Source organism: Hippoglossus hippoglossus, chromosome 13, assembly GCF_009819705.1.
Source record: "Hippoglossus hippoglossus isolate fHipHip1 chromosome 13, fHipHip1.pri, whole genome shotgun sequence".
NCBI classification, from domain to species: domain Eukaryota; kingdom Metazoa; phylum Chordata; class Actinopteri; order Pleuronectiformes; family Pleuronectidae; genus Hippoglossus; species Hippoglossus hippoglossus.
The window spans coordinates 9864586-9889948 of NC_047163.1; the positions used below are offsets into that span (position 1 = coordinate 9864586).

General features: G+C 42.4%; 1 protein-coding gene and 1 long non-coding RNA gene across 2 annotated transcripts; both read right to left on the reverse strand.

The window, feature by feature from the left end:
* Positions 1-5510: 5510 nt before the first annotated feature.
* p2ry1 (purinergic receptor P2Y1) lies at positions 5511-8614 on the reverse strand. Its single transcript, XM_034604343.1, has 2 exons — positions 8185-8614; positions 5511-7920 (listed from the first exon to the last, which is right to left on the reverse strand). Exon 2 carries the CDS (start codon positions 7898-7900, stop codon positions 6839-6841), a length of 1062 nt encoding a protein of 353 aa, XP_034460234.1. The 5' UTR covers positions 7901-7920; positions 8185-8614; the 3' UTR covers positions 5511-6838.
* LOC117772832 lies at positions 5511-20306 on the reverse strand. Its single transcript, XR_004615842.1, has 3 exons — positions 20296-20306; positions 16428-16433; positions 5511-5948 (listed from the first exon to the last, which is right to left on the reverse strand). It is a non-coding gene; the product is annotated as an uncharacterized LOC117772832 (long non-coding RNA).
* Between the last annotated feature and the right edge of the window lie 5057 nt (positions 20307-25363).

Here is a 25363-nt window from a genome sequence, read left to right on the forward strand (position 1 = left end):
GGCCATTGACACAAAAAGGCGAGGGTATAATCGTTTGTTGTTGTTGAATGGAATTTATAAAATCTGTCCAATGATCGATGTCAAACTGAGTTAAACTAGGCCCAAAGATATTACTCATACTCCTCACTGGAAATCAGCCATTTGTTAAATGGTGAGTCATTTTTTTTTGCCCCACAAACCCTGACAAATTATTATTTTTAGGATCACAATTTGATCATTTCAGCCCAATTACATTTGGAAAGTGTACAGGAGCCATTTGAAAGAATAATTTCATCTCAACTTATAAAACAGTGAACTCAGCCAGCGGTTCCATAAACACCATTCGAGCCAGACCAGAACGTAACACAAGGTGTGTGGAGATCTCTTAATCCCTTCCAGAAACAGAGGTCTGTGTGTGTCCACATGCAGATCGAGACCTGTCTGACACCAAACTAAGAACCACTGAAGAAGAATGTGATGAGCCTAACCCTGCGTATATATACTTTTCCGTCTTCCTTACAGTTCAGTTGTTTACGTGTTGTATATACAGATGAAACTCCTCAAAGCTTTGCCGCAAAGTTTATCCTCGCTCTCTGTAACGCACCGTGAGTATGGAGCAATGGGTGTAATCTGCTGGCACATACATTTTAGTCTTAAGAGATTTATCTTGTTCCCTGCAGCAGGGCAGTGGGCACAATGACAGGTTGCCAGCTAATAAAAGCACTGGACTCCTCAGTGGAGTGCACAGCTCATCACCCTTTACTGTAGCCTCACAACTTGCAGAGAGGCTGCAGGCGGAGCGTTTGTACTTATCTTCTTAAAACATCTTCTTTTATTAGTCACTGCTGTCTTCACTGCACAGTCTTCCTATTCCGCCCTGTGTATTCATTTCAATTGGGAATAGAAACTCTTTTAACTATGTACTTTTTGGCTTCAGAAATGACCCTTGGTTTTATATGTGCTACACTGAAGTCTGGACAGTGAGGGGCTGTATGTGAGAATGCAAATGTTGGTTGCTTTTGACATTTTCCTAGAACTTTTTCAGCCAGAACCCCAGTAAAACATCTGGAAAATGTCAAAATGAACTCATTTGAGAATGTAGCGGTACAATGTCCGTAAAATTCACAGCGGACGAGCGGGTGTTGGGGGACGTCTCTTACACAGAATGGACGAAAAAGCGAAACACATGATATAAACTGAAGAACAGAGCAGCAGGACATAGACAGACCCCTGTGCAGTTATTGATGGGATTGTCCTTCCCTATAATAAGTCTTTGTTTGTTACCTTTACTTCACAACACCTCTGCATTTCACTATTTTTACCTGTGTCCACCTCTTTTCCGCCCTCATCCTTCACCCTTAAGACGACATACTGCTCGACCTCCATGTGTCCTTTTATATTTAGCTCTTATTTTTCTTCATAGCTCTTCTGTCTTTTGTCTTTCTCCGGAAGACTCATTTTTTTTCTGGGCCCACAGCACATTCGGTATCGCCCTAGTTCTGCGCTTCTTGTTCTAATACCTCGCCTTATCTCGTCCCCTCCCTATCCTTCCTCGATCCGAGCAGCGGGCACCCTTTTATTTAACCTCGGCTCATTTCAGAGCTACACTTCCTGTCTCATAACCGTTATCAGACAGGTCAGCCCGTCTGAGAAAAGAAACTAATCCGAGAAGGCCCTCGTCGCACAGCCGCGTCGATCCGTGTCAAAACTGCATCCTGTGATATTTGATAAAGGAGAAACATCAGCTTTATCTTCCACCGCCCGCATTTACAGTGTTTATCTCATGAAATCTATAGGGATATTAAAACAACTTGAGATTTTGGACGAACCGAGCCAAACCAATTTTAAGAGCCTCAGATAATCCTCCAGGTTGAACCACCTGAAGAGATCATTGTGACCCTGTTGTGTGGAATCAAAGTGGCACGTCAGCCTGTGAGCCGATCCTTCATGTTGATCTATGGCGGCGCCGAGAAGCAGCAGAAAATCAACAAGAAGCCATGTGGGAGTGGCTGCACGGATATTGATCATAAACTTTATGACACACACACACACACACACTCTCTCTCACTCCCCTAATCCCTCTAATCCATATATAATATACCAGTCTAATAGCACTGTTACTGGCAGCAGTCCAAGCCTGGAGTATAACGTCAAACTTCCCATAGAATTCAAAATAACGACGGCCAGGTCCTGTTTGTTGTTATGGTTACAGCGTCAGTAATGTAACAGAGCAAAGTGTGTCCTTGGATTTTATTTAACTTGTCCATAAAAGTGTTAGACGGGCATTTATGTTGGACCAGACATGGACGTCTGACAACATGATGAACGTGAAGTCATTTCATGGTGTCGGAGAAGACGAGCACCAGAGGCGACACAAACGTATCGAGCCGAAGACTCATTTCAAAAAGCTTTCAAGTGTCAGAACAGCGTCACCGCAGGACACCGGTGCTTCTGATGCCACATCATTCATTCTGTGCGGCTGTAAATATAAATATATCTTTTATCTTTTATCTTTCTGTGGACGGTGGCAACAGAATGGATTATTCTGTTGTCATGGTTACAACAAATCCAAATGGACAGTCACTGTTTGATCATTGGATTCAACTTTTTTTTCAGACTCATCTTCTTCCTTCATTTTTCTTTACTTGTGTTTTTGATTTTTCATTGGCATTCATTTTGTTTTATAAATTCTATGTTGCTGCTCTGGTGTTCATTAATATTAAACCTTTTATTTTGTAAGTTTTGTTCTAAAAAGTACTATTAAAAATGATTTCTCTTTAACCCAGCAGAAGTATTCAGTCTTTACTTGAGTAAAAGTAAAGTCTTACCATACTGTTCATATATACCTGAACTAAAAAGTTAAAATGTAGTTAAATATTACTGCAAATGTTATTCTTTGTTAAAAAAGACGCAGGACATGATATTTCACATATTCCACTGTGCTCTGTTTTTCCGAGTTGACATCTGCGTCGACGTCTTTCACCTGTATGACACCTCTTTTTCATCTTGAGAAGAGAGAGCTCTTTTCTCTTAACATGTTCCTGCTGCATTCTCACATCCCTCGGACATTTTGCCATGGGGGCTGGCAGGAAAGGTTCGAGAAAATGTCCAGATCAACGGACCCGACATTTACGTTCTCACATATAAACCTTCCGAATAATTTGGGGAAAATGTCCAGAGATCAGAACATGTCTGAAAGCAGCTTTTGAAAGAAATAGCTGAATATTGCAGGTTATGTAACAATATTCACAGACAGACTATACAGCAATAATTTAAATTGGTTGAGCTTTGTGAGCGTATATACACTGAGATACTAAATCCAGTTTGGATTCCTTTTAAAATCCTCCCGCTGACAGACAGACTCTACCTGACACATGCAAGCACAAACACATACGACAAACCGATAGACTCAGATTGTGAACACTAGGGAGACAGGATTGAGACTGATTATGGATAAATAGTCTATAATAAGACGTCTTTCATTCCACCATCACGCACGGGTGGTCAAGTTCAACGGTATTAATGGATGAAGCTGTATTTTAGCACACAGTAAATCTCATCTGTGATGTGTACCTGCACAGATACACACATACTCTGGTGAGCAGCTTTGCATTCTGGGCATGCATCAACAGCCTGAATCAGTTCTGAAGTATTTTGCCTGTCGGTGATGCGTGAGCTCTCCTTACCTGACCAGCAGAGTTTGGTCCGAGTCCAGCTCCTCTCTCACAGGCTTCTAATTAATGGGGGGGAAAATCTATATTTCCTTAAATTAAAAGTCTTCACACTAATGTTCAACGTACTGTATGTCAGTACAGTCGGATATTACCATATATGTGCAATGATGCCGCATGAGCGCTCTGGTTCTGGGCTGGGTGGTAGGTTGATGCCTGATCTGAGCGAGTAAACACATGTTAATACATTATCAAGGCATTGCACTGATGCAGCGCCGCAGCCGAGAGACGGGGAACACAAATATTTCCCTCAAATGTTTACTCAACCGCTGGAGATGGAAAACACGTAACTGGTTGTGTGACTTTATCTTGAAAAACTACCATAAATGTATCTGGAGGCTCTGCTGAAAGCCTCAGCAGAGATAAAAAACAACATGCACATGCACAAGTGTAATTTATTATGATGACAGTATAATGCAATACAGGACCATTGATGTTCAGGTTAGTGCATGATAACATAATGACACATAGCATGACCCAAAATTTTATAGCAACAATTATGGAATTTATATACAGTGTATGGGAGTTTATATTCTCTCATTTGATGTCACATGGTGCCAATGGATGCAGTAGAATTTGCAACTTAACCACATCAGTGCCAACTGTTTGTATCAGGGGCTCTTCACCACTGGCATGTTGATTACGTTTAGTTTCTGTGTGGTTCGCGGTATTTTTTGGGCTCAGAACGACGTTGCCCCTGTGATGGATGTACTCGTTGCAGCCCTGACTGTAAATCTCTGGGAACAAAGCTCAGTATTTTAGCTTAGCTGCCCTGATTGTGATTAAACTGCGGGGGCCCCTCCCCTCCTCTTAACAGACACACAAACAAACTTTGTCTTCACTTCTCACACTCGACTCTTCCATCTCTTCTCCTCCGAATTCTTATTCAGATATTCCCCTGGACGAAGGGGAATACAGGGAACAAAGGCTTTTTTCAAACTCTGCATTTAGAATAGAGAGGTGTGCGAGAAAAGAGGTGAAAGGTGGCTGAGGAGGGAGGGAGGGAGGAGACACTGGCAAGCATCCCAACCTTTCTGCAAGTCAAGATTCGACACTCAGGCTGGAGATATGGCACTGGCTGAATCCAATCACGTGTACACAGAGCACAGAGGATTTGTATCCCACAAATAGAAACAGAAATACATGTGTATTAACATGCCTGTGTTGCATATGCATGTCCCAGTGGCTGCGTTTGACAATGAAACGACAACCAGTGACCAACAAACAGAAGCCAAAGCAGTCGCCTCGTGGAATAAGGTCTCCTTTGCCTCCGGGCTCTTCAACACACAGATACACACACACTTGTCAAAGCCAGCTATGCTCTGTGCACGTTCAAGCCAGGAAATCAAAAGCCGTTTGTATTCACAGGCCGTGTTTGGAGGAAGAGGGTCGGCCAGTTTCCTGCGCCCACAACACAGCGTAGCCCAGAGGCCCTGGCGACAGCCTCGCACCCCCTGTCTGCATCAATAAGGCCACGCCATTGTGACGGACACAAAGGCTGTCTTAGGATAAGCCAGGAGTAAAAGGTGCCACTTTTTATTCCTCCCTCGTCCCCTCACTTCCTCCTGGCAGTGTTGAAAAAGAAAGTTAACGGTAGCACACACTCACTCACGAGAGAGAGAGAGAGAGAGAGAGAGAGAGAGAGAGAGAGAGAGAGAGAGAGAGAGAGAGAGAGAGAGGAGGAGCAGCAAAGGGCCAAATCTCAAATGTTGCCAACAGTATTTGCTCACTCACAACAGTGCACACGAGTCTTAAAGTTACCCACCATCTTAGAAGAATTATCCTCATCACATTGTCGGGCATGTTTTAAATATAAAAAGAATTTATTGACAAAGATACACGTGGCCCCAGATTTCCTGTACAGGTGTTTCACTTCCTTTCTCGTGACAGTCGATGACCACATTTCAAATTTACAAACGTATTAGTAGAGACGTCAAACATCTATGTAGTCCAGGGTAAAATATATATATTTATATAGAGAGAGAGAGAGAGAAAGCTCCACAGTAATTTCTCCAGAATGACTACAACAGGTACAAAACAACGGTACCAAAGCACAAACACAGTGCAGAATTTACTTTGAGGTATCTTATATGAAAAACAATCTTCAATATTGATGGAGTCACATAGCAGGTGAGTGTGTGTGTGTGTGTGTGTGTGTGTGTGTGTGTGTGTGTGTGTGTGTGTGTGTGTTTAAGCGAATAATCCCTGTGCCGTAATAAACAGTTCGTTAAAACCTGCCTGAACTCATGCACTAAAGGTTTGGGGTTTAGTGACTTGAACAAAAAAACAGTGAACAACACACACTCGTCTGGAACGTCACGACATTCTGTACAGTACACTTAAAAAAAACCAAACATTCATCATAGTATCATATACACAAAAATACATATTCACATAAATACTGTATGTATTTTCTTTTGTTGTTCTGTAGGGAACACGTTAACAAGGACTGGGGGGACTGTGGGACCCTTAACCTCAGAGCTGTCAAAAGGAAAAACTGGTCGACCACGTTCCTGGCCGAGTCAGTAATAGATGGAGACAGAAATGAGGAGCGATAGGTCGTCCTCTGAGCAGAGAGTCCCTGGTCATAGTGCATTACAACGTCTGCATGGCACGTCCATGCAGCAATCTCACCTTCAGTGCATTTACTTTTACAAGCCGTCCCAGGTACACTTCCTTAACCACAAATTCCCACCTGCTTAATAGCTATTGATTAAGTATCAGTTCAGTGGCTGGAGAAGGTACTATCCATTCTCACTTCCTGGACAAATTGATTGCGTGGGGCATTATTGCCTTTATAGGAACCTGCGGCCCCTTCCTGCCCGATCGTAATGTTCATTTTGTGAATACAAAGTGTAAGAACGAAGAGTAATGGCTCTAACAGTTTGAGTACAATACGTGTACGGGACCATACAGTACTAAAGGTTATCAACACTGACAGGCTGCAAATGGGTGACTGTTATCACAAGGTTAACTCTCTATCCTACAGTTCTATAAACCATTGGCCGATAAATTCTACATACAGCGTTCAGTCCCAGACAGTGCATTTATTTATTTAATACTGTCCGTCCAGTTCTCTTAAGCTAATAGAGATCCACACCCAGTGCCAGACACTCAGCGGTGCCCTATCACAGCCTCCGATCCCCATTCTCCACATACTCGGCCAGGCTGTTGAGTGCCGTCTCCTCGCTCTTAGACTGAAGCACAGTTTCCCCCCTCCTCGAGGTCTTCTTTGTGGCCCGCGACAGCTTCCTCCTGAAGGTGTCTCCAGCAAGGAAGTAAAGAATAGGATCCACGCAGCTATTTAAGCTGGCCAGCCCCCGCGTCACCTGGTAGGTGGCGTAGACGCGGTTATTAAACTCGCACATGTCGGGGCCCTGGAAGTACAGCCTGGCCCTCATGTTGAGGTTCTTCATCACGTGGAAAGGCATGTAGGAGACGGCGAAGACCGTGAGCACGATGATGACCAGGTGGATCGATTTCCGCCGCAGGGGCGCGTTGTTCATGTCATTGCAGATCAGCGCTTTGACAATCATGCCATAGCAACAAAATATGATGATGAAAGGGATGCAGAACCCGAACACAGTCAAAGTCATGCTGTAGATGAAATAACCGGGTAGCTCATCCTTGCTGGTGGTGTCATAACAAGTGGTTGCATTACGCTTCAAGCCCGTCCTGGAGTAATACAGGATGGGGGAGATGGCTATAATGACCACCACCCACACCAGCGTGCTGGTGATAACCGCGTTTTTCTTCTTCAGTCGACCCAGAGACTTAAGCGGGTGCACCACGCCAGTGTACCTGTGGACGCTGATGCAGGTCAGAAACAGAATACTCCCGTAAAGGTTCACGTGGAATATGAAGCGCTGCAGGCGGCACAGGACATCCCCAAATATCCAGTCCGTCTTGTTGAAATAGTAGAAGATTAGGAAGGGCAGAGAGAGGACGTAGCAGAAGTCAGCCAGAGCCAGGTTGAACATGTAGACCGAGATGCTGCTCCAGGGTCTCATGTGGCACACGAACATCCAGATGGCCAAGCTGTTGCCCACCAGCCCCGTGATGAAGACCATGATGTAAACCGTGGGCAGGTAGTAGAACTGTAAGCCGGTCTTGGTCAGGGAACATCCTTTCGTGTGGTTGTGGAAATCCGTGACATTGAGCAGGGAGGTTAAGTTCAGGTCCATGGTCATGGTGTCAGGGGCAGAGGCTACTGCAGGGGAAGAACAGATGAGGACACATAAATGTTATTATCTTGCATTTGGTGTTTTAATGTTTAAATCATGAACACAGAATAACAGATCAGATCGGTGTGGCAGCTTGGTTTCGATTTAAATGGCGTTTGCATGCCAGAGCAGTGGTGCGCATGAGGAGGCGACGTCCAAGCTCCAAAGTTAATTTCGCTGAACGCACAATCCAACACACACGCAAACACGCACACACACGCGCACACACACACCCACATTGCAACACTCACCGCTGAGACAGATTTTTATTCCACATTCCTGTAGCCTTCACAGTTGGAAAAGATTTCAGTCAGCAGGCGGATGGGGCGTTACGCGCGGCGGTCAGGTGTCTTCATTCACCTCCTTAAAAACACTGTTGGAAATTGTTGGTAAGTTGCGATATGTCCTTCGGCTTTTACGCGGACTCTCGAAGGGAGAAGTCTGGCGTCGGTTCGTCACGAGAGAGGCGACGGTTTCCCAGAGCAGCGGCGGAGAGGGACGCAACAGAGACAGCTGCAGGCTCTGGCACGAAAAGCAGGAATTGTGAGCAGGCTGCGTAAAGCGAGAGGAGGCTCGTTGCGTTATGGAGAGGGGAGGTGCGCGCCACACACACAAACACGCACACACACGCACGCACACACACACACACACACACACACACACACACACACACACACACACACACACACACACACACACTGAGCTGCTTCCTTTTCTCCAAACGCGCTCTTTCTGATCGTCCCTCCTCCCATTGGAGCCTTGACAGATCTGACCTGCCACAGCACGGGAGGGATATTACTGTTGAAATGGGAATAATCACCTTCTTATCAAGAGTAAAGATGATTTTAAAAGTTGTATCTGACATGTCTCTCTATCTTTAGGAACATTACAGATTTAGGTTTTGTAGATTTGTGGTAATATTGTGTATAAAAAGCACAGAATTAAATTCATTTTTATTTGTATGCCGCCAAATCACAACATACATTACCTCAAGGCACTTTAAGGGTCGAGACTGTACAATATTATAGAGAGAAACGCAACAGTTCCCACAACAAGCAAACGCTTTTAGTGACTGTGTAGTGAAAGAAACTGAAATGCACTGAACGTTGGAGATCCTCCGGACTTTCTCCAGAGTTCCTCCAGCCAGCCCCCTGGTAACACTGCCAGTGAGTGGGTGTGTTGAGGACATTTCTGGCACAGGACAGTTGCAAAAAAGCGGTGCCATACACGAAGGAGACGCCAAACGAAGATGTCAAGAGAGCTTTTGGTGATAAGGACTGACAAAAACACGTGATCTATGCAGTGGAATGAATATGTTTCATTGAACTTCTGCATGCTGCACCACACATGTTCTCTGATGTTGAGTCCCAGCAGAGAATCTCCTGCTGAGTCTTGAACCAATTCCGTGGACATCCTACGGAGTTCATGTCTGACAATGGCTAATGTGAAGAGAGAGGACAGCATTGCTGGTGCTTTTATTTTTAAATGAGAGCTTTTAGGCCACAGAATACAGCGAGAACTACAGTTCAATTACCTCCGCCAAGGCCAAACAGTCCCTGTATGTAGCCACAATGAAATTCACCAGATCTGGATTTTTAATTTGGATCATCTGGACCAAATTGCACAAACTCATGAATATCCTTCCTCTGAACATGCCTGATATTTGTCATCAAGATCCATTCTCTGAAAAATCTATGAAAATGCACCATATCCCTCAATGTTAAAGAAAGTGAAAATAGATTCCTGGATCTGCCCCTATGCTCCACATCTGCACCAATTTGGTATGGGTTGTTCTGTGAACCATACTGCATCCCCCCGACCACGTTTTGAGATAATCTGTCAAGTAGTTTTTGTGTAATCCTCCAACATACAAACAAACTAACAGGGGTGATAACATAGGTGGAGGTAATGATGAATTCATAGTACGACAAGATGGGGAGATACTGCAGGAAAGTCTAAAAACTAAGCTGTACAGTGATATATCACGGTTATGAGTTTGTCATTGCAACTTATTTTGCAATGAAACACCCTTCCACAATTATCTTCTGCCGATCGCAGATGTTGAGTAGCACATAAAAAGTGAAGGTTAGACAAGGTAGAAACATGGTAAAAACAATACGTTTCTGTTTTGCACAACAACATGATCAGTTAGCATCTCCTAAAAAGCTGAGGCCGACAGCTGGATGTGCGACAGCAGCCAAGGACAAAGGCAGGGACACAAGACATGAGAGAGGATGGTGGAGAATAGTGAAGGGATCAGGCCGCGGAGTGAGAGAGCCAAAGGTTAAATTAATTACGCTGTGATGCCGAAGATCTTAAAAATGGAGGGAGCGGAGCGAGCCAGAGCTGCAGCAATAATCTAATGGGTGTTTTTAATGAGAGAGAGAGTAAATGTCCAACATAAACTTGTATCGTGGTCCATCAGAGGACATTAGGTGAGTCAGTTTTTTGTCCTTATATAATTTTGAAACTAAAAAAGGAAATGTGACAGGGAAGCAACATATGAACAACGTATGAAAATATAGTTTACATTTTTCACAATTTCACATATAGGCCTAGTCCCCTCCTTAACTGGGACAGTGTTTAATACAGCTTTGAAATTCCAATATACTGTAACAGTTATTTTAAGAACATTTCTCCTGAGATCAACATGTTATAAACTCTACAGAACTTCTACCTAAAGGAGATAATATGGTGCATATTAGAAAAAAAGATCTGATAAATCATTTCTGATTAAATAAAAATCCTTAAAGAACACAGTGTCTCCTTGACATGGTGATACCGCTAACCAGACGTTTCTAGGAGAAGCCTTCTCTCTCGCTGTACCTGGCTGTGTTGTGGGCGTGCCAGACCAGCGGCGAGGCGGTCTCATGTGAAAGTGTGTCATCGTGATGTCATGTGATCTCACAAGGGAGCGGCTGTATCGGCCAGGCTGCTGACACGGTGTTTCCGGAGCCTCAGGAGGATTCTTACATCAGCTCCTGGCTCCATTAGCAGAGTTGTTAAGTATACATTCACAAATCCAAAGTCAACTGCAATTGTTCCTCCCATCAATGAATGCATCATTTCACATGATTACATTTGAAATTTATAGTATTACAGTAGTGGGAAAATATTAAATTGAAGGTATTTTACAGCCAACAAGTCCCATAGAAAACTGCCCTTTTGCATGTGAAGATGAGAGATTGACAAATTAGAGTATTTGATGCACATTTAGCCACAAATGTGCTTGTTCCACATTAATTTGCACAACAACAGCCAAATTGTGCCGACTTTTTGAACGACAACTACATCACTTCATTTGGGATATTCACTCTTATAGAGTCGCACATGAAATCTTATGTGTTCCATCTATTTACTAACATCTATACTGATACTTACCTCCACCTCTGCCGATATCTCAGAAGTAATACCTTTGTATATTCGTGTGGACACTGTAGTTGTATTTATGTATTTATTTTGGGCATGTCATATTTCAACAGGGTCCTGGAAAAAGAGCAGTTACTGAGAGATTAAGTTGCTAAAAGGTTTATTTGAGTATCTGTAGGAGCTCTGCATGTGGCAGTTTACTGTTACACTATCAGCTCAAACCATATAATACTGAACATCATTCAAAACACAGAGCGTGGTGGAATATGTCCCTTGTGGTTTATCCTTTGTCTGCAAACACAGCAAATGTACAGCTGCTGGCATCGCGGCAGACTTCACTCAAAACAAATTTCAGTTTTGTTTGCGCAAACTCATTCCTGAAACGTACCTGAAGAACAAGTTCCACTCGTGACATTTGGAGCTGCACATTCAGCGCTGTCCTTTGACAAACTGCTGTCTCTGTTATCTTATAGGACATGAAGTTAAAAATGAAAAAAGCTAAATAATCAAAATCTCGAGGCAGGGTGAGCTGAGGTCACAAATGCTCCCTGCACCTCCCGCCACATTTCCTGCCAAGGACCCTTTTCTATTTGGCTCTGACCTCCATTTTTGTGCCCCAGACTCTGACAGGAATAGAGACATATTGGCACTGCGAGGCTAATTTAAATGTGCTAAGAAGTGCCATTTGTAGGGTCAGTGTGCCTCAACCTGATAAATGGGCTTCTGCTGGGTGTTAATAAGTCTCTTACATTTCTAAAAGACATCGTGTAGGGATTTTACCTTTGACTGAAGAAGAAATAATTGTTTTTTTTAGGGCTTTTGCTTTGCACAAAAAACCAAAGATTTCCAAACCAAAGCTTGGGTTTTCTACGTTAGTGCTCCTGTCACCTTTGGGTGCTTATTCACTGTAATGTATTCACTGTGACAGTCCTGTTATTACCTCCGCCAAGGTGGTTATGTTTTCGTTTGTTTTTCTGGCTTTCAGCACAATTACTCAAAAACTACCAAACTGATTTCTATGAAATTTTGCGGAGGGGTGGTTTATGACCCAAGAAAGAAATCATTACATTTTGGAGCCGATTCAGATTATTTTTCATTCTCTTTACCATAACGAGATCGGACGTTAGGAATGTGCCCTCTGGGTGACGCACACCTTGTAAACAGGTGAGTAAAAGAACGAGGTCAAAAGAAAAGAGAGAACTTCTGTGAATAACAAGTAAAACTAAAATCTTTATACGAAAGCTGAGGCCGCAACCACAAGTGAAAGAAGAAGTTAAATCACAAATAACTAAGACAGCAACAGAAAGAAGCTGGAATAGGGAAGCGTGGATAGAAGCTCAGACAGTGACTAACACAAGTATCCAACCTGGTTCCTTAAAATGGAACTGTAGATGGAACTTTTGCAATGAGAAACATCACAATCCCTGTCCTACAAATAATAATATATATTTAATAAGGTATGGTCTGGTATAACCAGTGGCTGATGATGGCAAATGTGGGTAAACTTATGATTTAGAGAGTTTGCAGTGTCCTCTACTTGTGCTTCTCTTATGTTTTATCATTATTAATTGAAATTCAGTATTTTAATGATTTTAAAAACAAAGACAAATCAGTGTTTTCTCCATTAAAAGGGGAAAAACCCAGTAACGGTGCGGCCTGCTGAACATTATTTATGGATAAAGCTTCTTAGACTTTCATTTACTCCGCTCACACTGTCACAGACTTTGGTGAGTCATGTTTCCCCAGTCAGAACCAATCCATGTCTACGGGAGCAGCGTTGCCCTGCACATGCTTCCAGGTGTGAAGTTGGATAAGGATAAAGTTGAAATTACCTCCTGCAGCTCCGGCACCCTCACTCGGAGTAGCGCACGGATCACCGCCCTCGAGTCCACAACAGCCTAACCGCCGCTTCATTTGGTCTCAAGCGTGTAAAGAGCGTGAAGAATGTGCCGGGATGCGTGACATTATTGCCGACACTTTAAAACAGATCATTGCCTGAGAAATGCAGCTGAAATACATCAGAATAAAAGAAATAAAATAAAACTTTGACAAGCCCACTGGGTGCTGTTGTGTCTCAGCTGCACCAGTGAGTTCAGTCCCATCGCCAGAAGTCTCTAGACTGATTGGACATAATACCACTTCCCCTCTTGTCCCAGATGTAATCAGAGCGACAGGCATAAAACGCAGAAAGGAAATTCTATTTGTCTCAGCGTCTGACCTGTATTTCTTTACTTCCTGCTTCGCTGGCTCCTCTGACAACCCAATCGCCGTCAGACTGGCGACGGCAAACAGTGTTTCCTGCCTGTGTCATCCTCATTAATTGTGGTTGAATGGGGATGGCTGCTGCAATGCTGAGTGATGCAAATCAGACTCTAAGGTGCATTAGCATACTTAGACCAGCATGCCTCTCATTAGGGAAATATAATTTGATAAGTAAGTGGATTTGTGAGAAATGTATTTTCCTCTTTGCCGTTTTCCAGAGAAACGTATCCCAGGTGGTCTTGTTTGTGTTTCTGTGGTTTCTTTAATTTCTTTGTTTTCTTTGTCTTCCTTTTTGTTCAGTTTATTCTGAGTTTTTATTCAAAATTTACTTGCACATTTATTGTTTTCTTCATCTTTCATCATGCCCATAGGAAGACCACCTCACACACACACACACACACACACACACGCACGCACGCACGCACGCACGCACGCACGCACGCACGCACACACACACACACACACACACACACACACACACACACACACATGTTTCTGCATCTCCACTGGTTCTGATTTCTCTTATCAGCCGTCCTACAGACGAGGCTGCAAAATATTGAATTCTTCATCCGTCTCTCCTGTTCTGTCACTCTGCATCACTCAATTATGTCTCATTTGCAATTTCTCTTTTATTTTTCTCTCGCTCTTCCCTCAATTCATCCTCGAGCTCCACCACCGTTACTCTCTTCTGGAGGTGATTGACCCACATGGAAGCTCTCAGGAGCTTGTATTGTCTCGTGCTTGTTCTGTGTTTTCAGCCCAAACACACATTACTACCGTGCGAGAGCAAAAACATCTAGCGACGTCTGTCGTAGTGTCTCCGATTGGCTGGCCAACTCTTTGCCTGTGATGACGCTGCGTGGCTCGCTTGGTATCAAACACACCGAATCCCGACACACATTCATTTCAACACACTTAGCAATGTCACGTCCAGGCCTTACAATGTTGTAGAGAGAAAGCCAACACCACAACAAGCAGGCATGTTGTCACAGAGAAGAAAAACACTCCCTTTTAAGATAAGATCAGATAAGATCAGATAAGATAAGAACTCTGTTTTTTTGTATTGGATTTTGCTCCAGAGTTACAAAGACTGTTGTAATAGTATTTTAAAGAAGGGAAATTTTAAAATACAAAGCTTAATGAGGAGTAAGAGACGTTCGGTGCTTAAATAAATAACAATTAAAGTAAGATAAGTTACAAAAATATTTACAAGAATGAACTGAAAGTTAGAATAAAGTAGTAATAGAAAAGGTAGTGTTGAAAATGACAAACGAGAAGCAAGTACTGCACATGATATTAATATAATACTGTAGATGATGATAATGGAAGTTATATCGTACATGAACTAATGAAAGTAATATTGCACATATAGCACATGATCATGAAAGTGATATAGCACATGATGTTCAGAAGTAATATTGTACATGTTGAAAGTTAATATTGAATGTGGTATTCATAAACAAAATGATTGTTTTCAGTCTCAGATGTTTTCTGCCGTACCCTCCTGCAGGAAGAAACCTGGACCAGGAAAAGTTGTATAAACTGTTGTGTTCAAGTTATAACCATAGTAATAAGAGCAGTGGTGAGAGCAGCACAAATTAACAACAACAACAACAACAACAAAAATAATGATACAAAAATAATGATAATAATAATAAATCAGGGCTTGTGTTCAAATTACAATATTTATATCTCATATTTAAATGGTGAAATATGGTTCAAAAAACACTGTGTAAACTTGCAGAATGACAAAAAAAAACATATTGTGTGGGCCAAACGAGGACAATGTGTTTAATCCATATACAAACTCTCTCCACTCATGGTGTGTTTATGAAAGAGGCCTGGGATCCATCTCATCATTAGTTTCCATTGAACTACTGTGTAAACATTGAGATAAACAGTTTACTTAAAGCTGCAACACTTATATTCTTTGCGTCAACAATGGATCATAGCATCACTTATATCTGATAAGAGCCACTAGTACTGACAAACCCACAGAGAATAATCGCACAAATCTGCAGGTCACATCAGGAGCATTGTGGCTTCTTTGAGCTCATGGTTTTGGTTTCATGGTTCATAGTGACAGTTCTGCTGTTCGGTTTCACTCTCATTGGGGGTGATGCCAGCTGCAGTGGGGCGAAAAGTTAGCAAAATAAATCTCCAAGAACTCTCAGACACTAAGAACCGGTTCGCAACAGCAAACAAAGAGGAGCATTTACCTGCTTAAGAGACAGATTTTCCCCTTAAGAGTATAAGTGAAGATCAAAACAGACATTAAGAGTGAATATAGGACTTTAGCCAGATGGTCGCAAACACTAAATGAATCCTAATGTTTCTTGTTGAATCTGTAAACAGGCAACTGTGTCCTGACCTCCCATCAACGTAAAAGGTGATGTCTGTCCTTGTTTCTGGAGCCCCACAGATAAACTTCTGGACAAGCTGTACCTTTCTACTGTTAAACACATCATCACAGTTGACTTGAGAAGTTTTCTCTGACATTCACAGCTCATGTAAAGAACCACTTCCTGCTCTCCTGGTTGCCCGAGAACCTGAATTCACACTGGATGGACCTTAAAAGAAAGGTCAGTTAAGTCAGGTGCACACTTTAGTTTTCTGTATACAGCTCACACACACACACACTCAAAGGTCAGCTGCTCCCCAGGGCACCTCTGACTGCTACTGTGATCAACAGGCTAAACCCTATGACCAGCCCCATGTGCAGCCTCCGCTCCACCTTCTCTTCTTCTTTTTTCCTCTCCCACCTCTCTGCCTTCCCATCACTCTCTATATCTGCATCTCCCATATCTGATATCTGTCTGTATGATGGCACAGGATCATTTTCTCTTGCTGGTCCACATCCAACAACTGACTTTTCTATAATCTGATCAATGCAGCTTAATGTCACAGAGGCCGTCTATCAAGCAGAGAAAAGGTCAGTGTGTCCATTCTGTGTAAATACCACATTAATGTAGTTCCCAGACTGTAAATAGGTCAAAGCATTAATTCGACCATTATGTCAACACAGTTTTTCCCATGCAAGAAAATAAAAACAAGCTAAATTCTGGTTTCGCTTTCGATTTTTGTGACAAAAGTCATAAAAGTCATAAAAGTTCACTTTTATGACTTTTGTGCGTACATCATGAAATCGTAAAAACAACAAATTCTCACGCTTAGTTATTTTAAAAGATTTCTCCCAATTAGAAACAACTTTGATAGCATCTTAAAACAATTCAAGACTGGTGTAATACTTAAAAATAATAACTTAAATAAAAACTACTTATTCATCAAACAATGCTCTAAACACAACATATGCCATGTGCCATAACAAAAGGGTGCAGAGTGGCTCATATTTGAGCATTTTTTAAGGCAACCGTTCTGTTAACTTTTTTAAAATAAATTAAGTCGTTGTTAGCATCATTATTATTATTATATAATTATAATAATAATAATAATAATAATAATAATAATAATAATAATAATTATTATTATTACTATTAAGATACTCAAATAGCCTAACTAAAGGCATTGGCAGTAGGCAGAGAGACGACACAGTTTATTCAGGGATGGTTCAACTTCACAAAGTGAGGCCCAATTTTGCAGATTTAGATCTCACTGCTGTGGGAATGAGGAGAAAAGATGTTCACACATTTTTTTTAACTACCTAGATAAGAAAAGTCTTTATAGATACGTGGCTGTCCTGAGGCGTTCTGTCCATGAGAGGAGCAGCCTATATGTATAAGATGAAGAGATCCTGCCTGGGTGACGTGACCACTGGATTTAAAATGTGTATTTTCCAACAGCACAGAATGACTGACAAGACATATTGAAATTCTAATTTCACAATATTAGGAAACATTGTCTTGAATCCGCCTGAGGGCTAACGTTTGCCCGACTGAAATGTTTGGAAAGGAACCATCGTTTCAGCTTGTCCGACCCGTTCACCCTGAGGAACAAATGTTTTAACTTAGATGACAAAACAAGCCCATTTATAAAACTCATGCTGCATCAATAAAGCTGCAAAAACCAACTGAAGCTATGTGCACTTGACATGATTTGTGATTTATGAGGCGAGTGGAGTCAAATAACAAAACATCTTTAAAGTGGAGAGTTCTAAGTGTCGGATGAGAGGAATGTGGACGGATGGATGGAGGCAATTGGAGGGTAGAGGGATAATCTAATGAAGGTGGTTCTCCATCATCTGTTTCCCCGGCAGCTGGAAACAAGGATGCTGATAAAGAGATGCTTGAAGCAAAGTGGGGTAAAGAGTCGGGGCTAATGGCGCACATTAGCGTAAAGCTGTTTGTGTGCCAATACAGTGGTGCTAATGCTGACATAAAGACACTCAGAGGCCTGGTGAGACATACAGGATGCACATTACAATGCATTTGCTTCAAGGAAGGACCCACATCAATTTACATTCCTCCAGAATCTCTGCAGAACGAAAACCAGATTTTAATCAATCATTTCCTGGATGACTTCCAATTTTTTAACCAACATAAATGAGGTACGAGCCTGTGGAAGTGCTTCCTGGAAAGGAGCTTTAATTTCTGTATGTAAGATTGTTTGATTGTTCAATTGCTTTCGGGGAAATATCCTCTTCTGCGTTGAAGGCAATAAATGAGTAAACGATCGGCGTCATCAGAATGTGCATGTGCCTCACAGCGTTAACATATTATCGTCCGTGAACCATAATCTGAATCGCTCTGAATGACTAAATCCTTTATGGGATAAAGTGCGGCGACGAAAGACGCCGCTGACAAATGGAAGGATGCGGTGAAAAAGAAAGGAGGGAAAACTGTCAAACTTTTCCCATTAGCGACCAAGTCAGCGTAAAATTGCTGAACATTCAGAGTGGAAAGCAAGGTTGTGCGTTTTACGGGCAATTTGACAAGGAGAAAAAATTATGTATGGCATTTGAGACAAAGCACAAAAAGAAGGGATCCACTGGTGTGTAAACAAACAGGTCTGAACATGCTACGGTGAGTGTTTGTCAAAAGTGTTGAAAGAAGTGATAAGGAAGTGGGAGGAGGACAAAACGAAACATGAGAGTAACTGTCTCACACACAGACACACACACACACACACACACACACACACACGCACACACATTTCTCAGGAAATACAACAGTTTCAAAGATCTGACTCATTGGCCGTGAAGTGCAAATTTCAACGGTAAATGACGGAATACAACATTGAATAAGAAAACAAAAAACAAATAACAAATAAGAACAGTAAACGAGAAAACGCAACTGAAAATCACACAACACAACAACAGATAATAAAACCCTACATTAAGAAATAACAAAGAAGAAAATGGCAAATAGCAAAACACAACAGCAAATGAAAACACAGATAGCAGATACCTCTCTTTTTCGCAAGAAGTACATGCCATCATGTTTTCATACTTGTTGCTGTGTTTAGTGATTTTTTTGGTGTGTTCTGTGATTTGCTGCTGTGATTTGCACTTCATGGCCACTGTACACACACACACACACACGCGCACACACACACACACACACACACACACACACACACACACACACACACACACACACACACACACACACACACACACACACACACACACACACACACCATGTCACAGCAGCTGGAGTTTTAATGAGTAATTGAAAGTGTCTTCCCGCTCACAAAGAGCGACACAAAGAGAGACACAAAGCACTTTCGCCAATTCAAACAAGTCCCTGAGAAATGAAAGGAAAACATTACGTGGGGGATCTCTCCTCGTCGGGGGGGGGGGGGGGCGGTTATCAATATTCTGCACCATGACAGGGGGGGGGAGCGAGATGGATGGGGCGCAGGAGGGAGTGAGACTTTAAAAAGGCACATTAATGGGCAGCACATAGTGAGAAGAGAGATGTGACAACGGGAAGCTCTAGTGACAGAGACAGGGACCAAAGGGTGAATGGATGAAAGAGAGAGGGACGAGGGAGGAGGAGTGACTATAGAGCACAGAACTGAGGCAAAACTGACAGATATGAAAAGAGAAAGGAGGCAACAGTGCGTTACATCTGGGAGAGGAGGCAGCGCCAAGACAGAAACAATATGCCCTTTCTTGTTGTTGGAGGCAAAGAAAAGGACAGGAAGGCAGCAGTGCACCATGGGAGTTCTGAGGCATTTCAACAGGGATGAAGAGAAGCAGGCTAATAACTGGGTTCAAATTAAAGGAACTTATTTGATGTCGACGATGAACTTTCGTCCATATCTGACTCTTTGGATGAGTCACGAACAGCAGCAACTCAAAATCACTCATAAAACAAACTCAGCAGTAAACTGTATATACATTTATATATATATATATATAGAGAGAGAGAGAGAGAGAGGGAGAGAGAGAGACTGTTCATAAAGAAAGGACGACATGTCGCCACTTCCTCCGACTATTCAGAAATGAAGCTAATTGTTCTGGAGATGAAGGAGCGCCATCTTTCGCATTTGGAGCCAGAGTCTGTGCAGTTGCCACCATTTGCGAGTCTGTGTCTGTCGATCATGTTTCACCCCATTTATTTTTCGGCTCTGAGATACACTGGCGACCTGTCCAGGGTGCAACCCGCCTTTGGCACAATGTCAGCTGGGATTGGCTCCAGTCCCCCATGCCAACCTCAAAGGATAAGCAGAATAGATAATGGATAATGGAAAATGGATAATGGATCAAAGTTAATGGATAATGGATAAAGGTTAATGGATAATGGATGATAAGGATAATAATTGATAACTTGTATCTAACTCCTTCATCAGATCCAACCTTTAACCTAATTTGTCCAATATGTCTATGTAGGCTAACACAATATGGTAATATGGTAAATATGATTATTATTAGTTGAAAGTACCACTGAGCTAAAGAAGAGCTTCCAAGACCTGTCAGTGCTGCTCTTTAGTCTCGGAAAAGTCTGATATGATCCGTCAGTGTTTCACTGATGTTTATTGGAAATCATTTCCCACTGACGGATTAACGTGAGGACGGCAGATGTGTTTTTTATACTGACAAATAAATATTTTGTTCATTGATAAATCGCACTGAGTTACAGCAGCTGTGGAGACGTGATTTGATGTGTGATTTTAGACTCAAATTACATCGATGATCTCTCTCCTGTCTCCCTCGCCTGTTTCGCTGCCACTGCTGCTTCTGTATATCAAACTATTTCACTTCCTCCCTTCACTTTCAGGAGATTAACGTCTCTCTTTCCTCCTCTTTCCCATATTCTCCAGTCGTCACCTCCGTCAGACCCATTTAACCAAAGATCTGATATGCCTCTTTTTTAACTTCAACTGCATGGTCTGGTAGGCACCACTTTTCCACGCCTAATAAGGAGAGAGAGCGGAGGTTTGAAGCCCAACCTCACACACATCGCTTCCCCAGTTTCATCCTCTGGCTTGTTATTATTGATTAATTACTATTCTGTATAAAATATTGAGAGATTAGTGTGAATGTGATTGATTTCTGGTGCTGCGTGTATCCAGCAGCGGCTTGAATAAAAACAGAGCTTCCTGTGATGAAGTGTCTGTCTGAGTTCACGGTGCTATCAACAATTCCTCACACACGGGTTCATGAGAAACTGCCCCGCCTCCGTTTTGGCTGCCTCCACGAATACGCTCAGGCTGAAGGTCACATTGAGGAGCCTGGCGAAGAAATTAGAGTTACTGACCCGAGACGAAACGACAAGTCCCCGCTTCTGTTTACCTCGTTTTGACCCGCAGCAGCTTTTAAAACACATTTCAAGTATATAATGATACAGCTTCAACCTGACAAAGCCTAATTTTGAGAAAAAAATGGAGCTCTGTGTCATGTGAGGACACAGAAGGCAAAAATAAGGTCAAATTAAAACAAAGGAGCCTGTGGCTGTAAAACATCCCCTGCACTGTGATTGCTATCTTCTGTATAAATAAGAGAATCATTTCCTGCTTCCTGTTTGGCTCCTAGAGTTGGGTGCGATTACTTTTTAAATGTAGTCAGTCACCGAATTCAAATCACATGGTCATTTTTAAAACAACTACAGAAGTTCAAAAGTACAACAATTTTACTTTCACTTAAATGAACAGGCACAAAATATTCCTGTTGTGAACGCGTCAGATCAAAGAATCTTCTTCTGGGTTCTTCATCTGTGAAACAAACAAACTCATGACAATCAACGTCATCATATTGTCTGTTTGCATTTGCATCATGTCATTTACTGCCCTCTTGTGGCTGCACATTGGCTTTTGTCTCTGGAATCGACCGTTGACTCTATTTCTCTTAATTCTGTGGATTTGTGTCCTATTGACAAAGGCTGGGTCTTATTGTCAATTACAACTTTTTTTTTCGCACGTTAAAACAAAATCCTGGGATCTTCGAAGGCTGAGTAACTATAGCTACAGATAAGTGTGCTCGTCAATATTCTTCTAACCCAGCTTCCACCATTCTCAGATCAGTAATAATCATGACTGTAAATGGTCATTCATGCATGTACCTGTGCATTAGCTCTTTTGCAGAGAGCCTGGCTCAGTTTCAGAAGTGTAAGAGAACGTATTGAGTCAGGAATATGTTGTCATATTTCCTCGATCAGGTGGTTTCTCTGTACGCGACTTTGCACATTGTCATTTGATACATTGTTATGTGATCCTCTGTTATTGAAATATTGATTTGTTGCTGCTTAGCTGCAGCCAAATGCCGCAGCAGGTTAGCGTAGCTCAAACAGCTATTATGTTGGTTTCAGACGTGAACTCCAGCGTCTGCCCTCATTGTCAAAAACTTGCGAATCTCGTAGTTTTTCCAAGTTGAAATCTTCTACGTGTATTAAACCTCTTTTTACAGATATTTCTTTTCTTTTTATTTCACTTGAGCTTCTGTTGCTTGTTAAAAAACGTCTGCACTCCAACTCGCTCTTTTTGAGTTGTCTGGACATTTTCCTGCTGTTTTCTCACATGGGCTCACTCGGACATGTTCTGGACATTTTATAAGGGGTTGGCAGGAAAAGTTCCGGGAGAATGTGAAGAGCAACTGACTCGGACATTTGCCTTCTCACATGCAGCCCGACTCTGGAAAATCTCAGGAAAATGTCCAGACTTCATTACATGTCTGAAAGCAGCTAAAGTCTAAACTCACTTTAGAGACAACAGTTTTTTTTAAATTTTTTATCTAATTGTTTAATCTGTACAATTGTTTATCTTTTTGAGGGATTTTCAGGAAAGAGGCAGAGCCACCACCGGAATAATGAATTTAAAACTAATTTAATGCGGCAGCCATTAGAGATGAGATCAAATAACAGTTGAGATAAAAAATACATGAGATGAGATAGTGAAGAGAATTAGGGGAGAGCTGCGGGTCCTATCCACAAAACTCCCTCTCTCAGCAATAGACCTTTTCTCACTCTTCCTAAATCACCGAGAATTAATTACAACACCAGTGATGTAGGTGCCAGCAGCTAATTTGCCGATCGGGTGATAGCGTCAGTGTGCGGATAAGGAAAAAGTGGAAAAGAAAGAGAGGGAGAGGGAGCTCTTGAGGAAACACACACTCGCACGTTACACGAGCGGCATACTGATTCACACACAAGACTTTCAAACAGGGTGTCGTTGGACTGGGAAGGGAGATCTCCACCTCTCCTCCCCTCGCCACCTTCTCGAGCTGGAGGGCGACACTGTGACGGAGTTGACTTGAACCCATTTTGGCTCCTCACTCATGTGAATCCTCATCCTCCGAGCTGTCCACAGAGTCCTGTCACAAAGATGCAGTGTAGCCCACACCACAGCTGTTGAAACACATTTTTTTCTCTCTCTCTCTCTCTCTCTCTCTCTCTCTCTCTCTCTCTCTCTCTCTCTCTCTCTGTCTTTCTTCCTGTGGGCTCTGGCATCACAGTGGGATAATTTTGAGGCTTCGCAGGCTCTCGGTTTCTCTCAAGTTCCCCCAACTGCTGTTTCATTCGTCCTCGAATAGCACCGCAGTCTCATAAAGGCAGACCGCCGCCTAATAAATTTACAATAAAGGCTATCTTACAGTACGTTACGCTACAACCTTCCCTGACCTCGCGTCTCTTCCCTTTACTCTTGCCTTTGTGTCCGCTACATGTAACGCCAGGGGACATCCTGTCACCGAGTGAATAGTGACTGTTCATCTCCGGGTACAGCTGTGCCCTCAGTGCCCTCTTTGTATGAGGCATATTCTGTAAGTAAAAGGCCATCCCAGTTGTTCTGAACCCCCCCCTGACCTGCTTCTTCTTCCACTCTCCAAGAGCTCACATATTCAGCAAAATGCAGCGAATTCGGTCTGAGTCTGGTCGAGGCTCAAGGTCGAGGTGCGGAGTTGTGACTGTAGCTTGAAGGTTGGCGCTCAAGTATTTGCTGCATCATTAAATTCCCATTTAAACAGGAAAGACAAGGCCTTTTTAAAGTTCTTCAGTCTTAAAGACACAAGCACTTGCTGACTCTATAGTGCTGGAAAAAGGTTTATCTGTAATCATGATAAAGAACATTACAGACAAACTCAATCTGGGTTTTATTTATTCGTAGCGACCCACAAGCTGGAGCGATGGAGACTGGAAGTCATGCAGATTTTATAATTAAAAACTGACAATCAGGACAATTAAAAGTAGGAGGTAGAGGATAGAAGTAACTTTTAAACTAAAGATTTCTATTATGATCAAACTAAAGATAATATGAACACATTTTCAGTTCACACTGCGGCACTGCTCATCACCGAGCTCATACCATCTCCACGGTGAAGCGTGGCAGTGCCAGCATGACTTGTTATGGGGATGGTTTTCTGCCAAATACAGAGAGGACCTTGAATAACCTGCAGCAGGGAGCACAAAACCTTAGACTGGGGAGACGGTGACCCAAAGTGGTTTTAGAACAAGTCTCTCACTGTCCGTCAGTGGACAAACACAAACCCCCACAGAGCCGACCTTTCTTGTGTGAAGCTTGTCGAGACTAACCCGAGAAGACTTGAATGGAAGATTTCAGTTTTTTGGGGTTTTTAATAATTCAACAAAAACTTTAAAAACAAGGTTTCCCTCTTTGAGTTCTGACCCCTTGATGAAGCCACTGTATGACCTGAAGTTAGAGGCTCCTATAACCTATGAAGCCAGTTTTAGACATAAACTCTGGAAAGTTGGGTGCGGACATTTTCAGTTTGCCTTTGCAAGAGATTGTCCAAGTCTGCTGATTTCACAACGAAGGGAATATTAAATCACGTCTTTCTAAATCTTTGTCAGCGTTTTCCACGTGTATGACACCTCTTTTTTTTTTTTAACCCTGACATATTTGTATTCTTAGAATTTCGAGAGTTCCTTAGAGTTTTGGTTCCAGATCTTTTCCTTGGGGGCTGGCAGGAAAAGTTACGTAAACATCCGATGCAAATTTGCGTCCTCACATACAGCATTTCCGGAAAATGTCTGGAGTTCATTGCATGTCTGGAAGCAGCTTAAGACTGTTATTTGACTTGCCTGCACCCCCTGTGAAAGTCCCACAGCGAAGAAAATGAATAGTGTTTTCAAGTACCTCTCTAGTTCACCATCAGGATGCTACCCCCACACCAGAGTTAACCCAATTTTCTGTCTGTCACAAACAGTAAGTGTAGCTACCGGCCTGCTGTTGTCAGCGCGGCAGACGGTTGGTGTTAAATTCCGAGATGTACCTCAACAGGTCGGATCGATGCCGTTCCTCTTAAAAGAGCAGATCTGATTAGTGCGACCTGCTGCGACTCTCCCACTCCCTTTTTCCATCAGCAACAGGAAAGCACTACCAGACACTTACTGTAAACAGATACACACAGCAACACACTTACTGTAAAACACATATACACACACA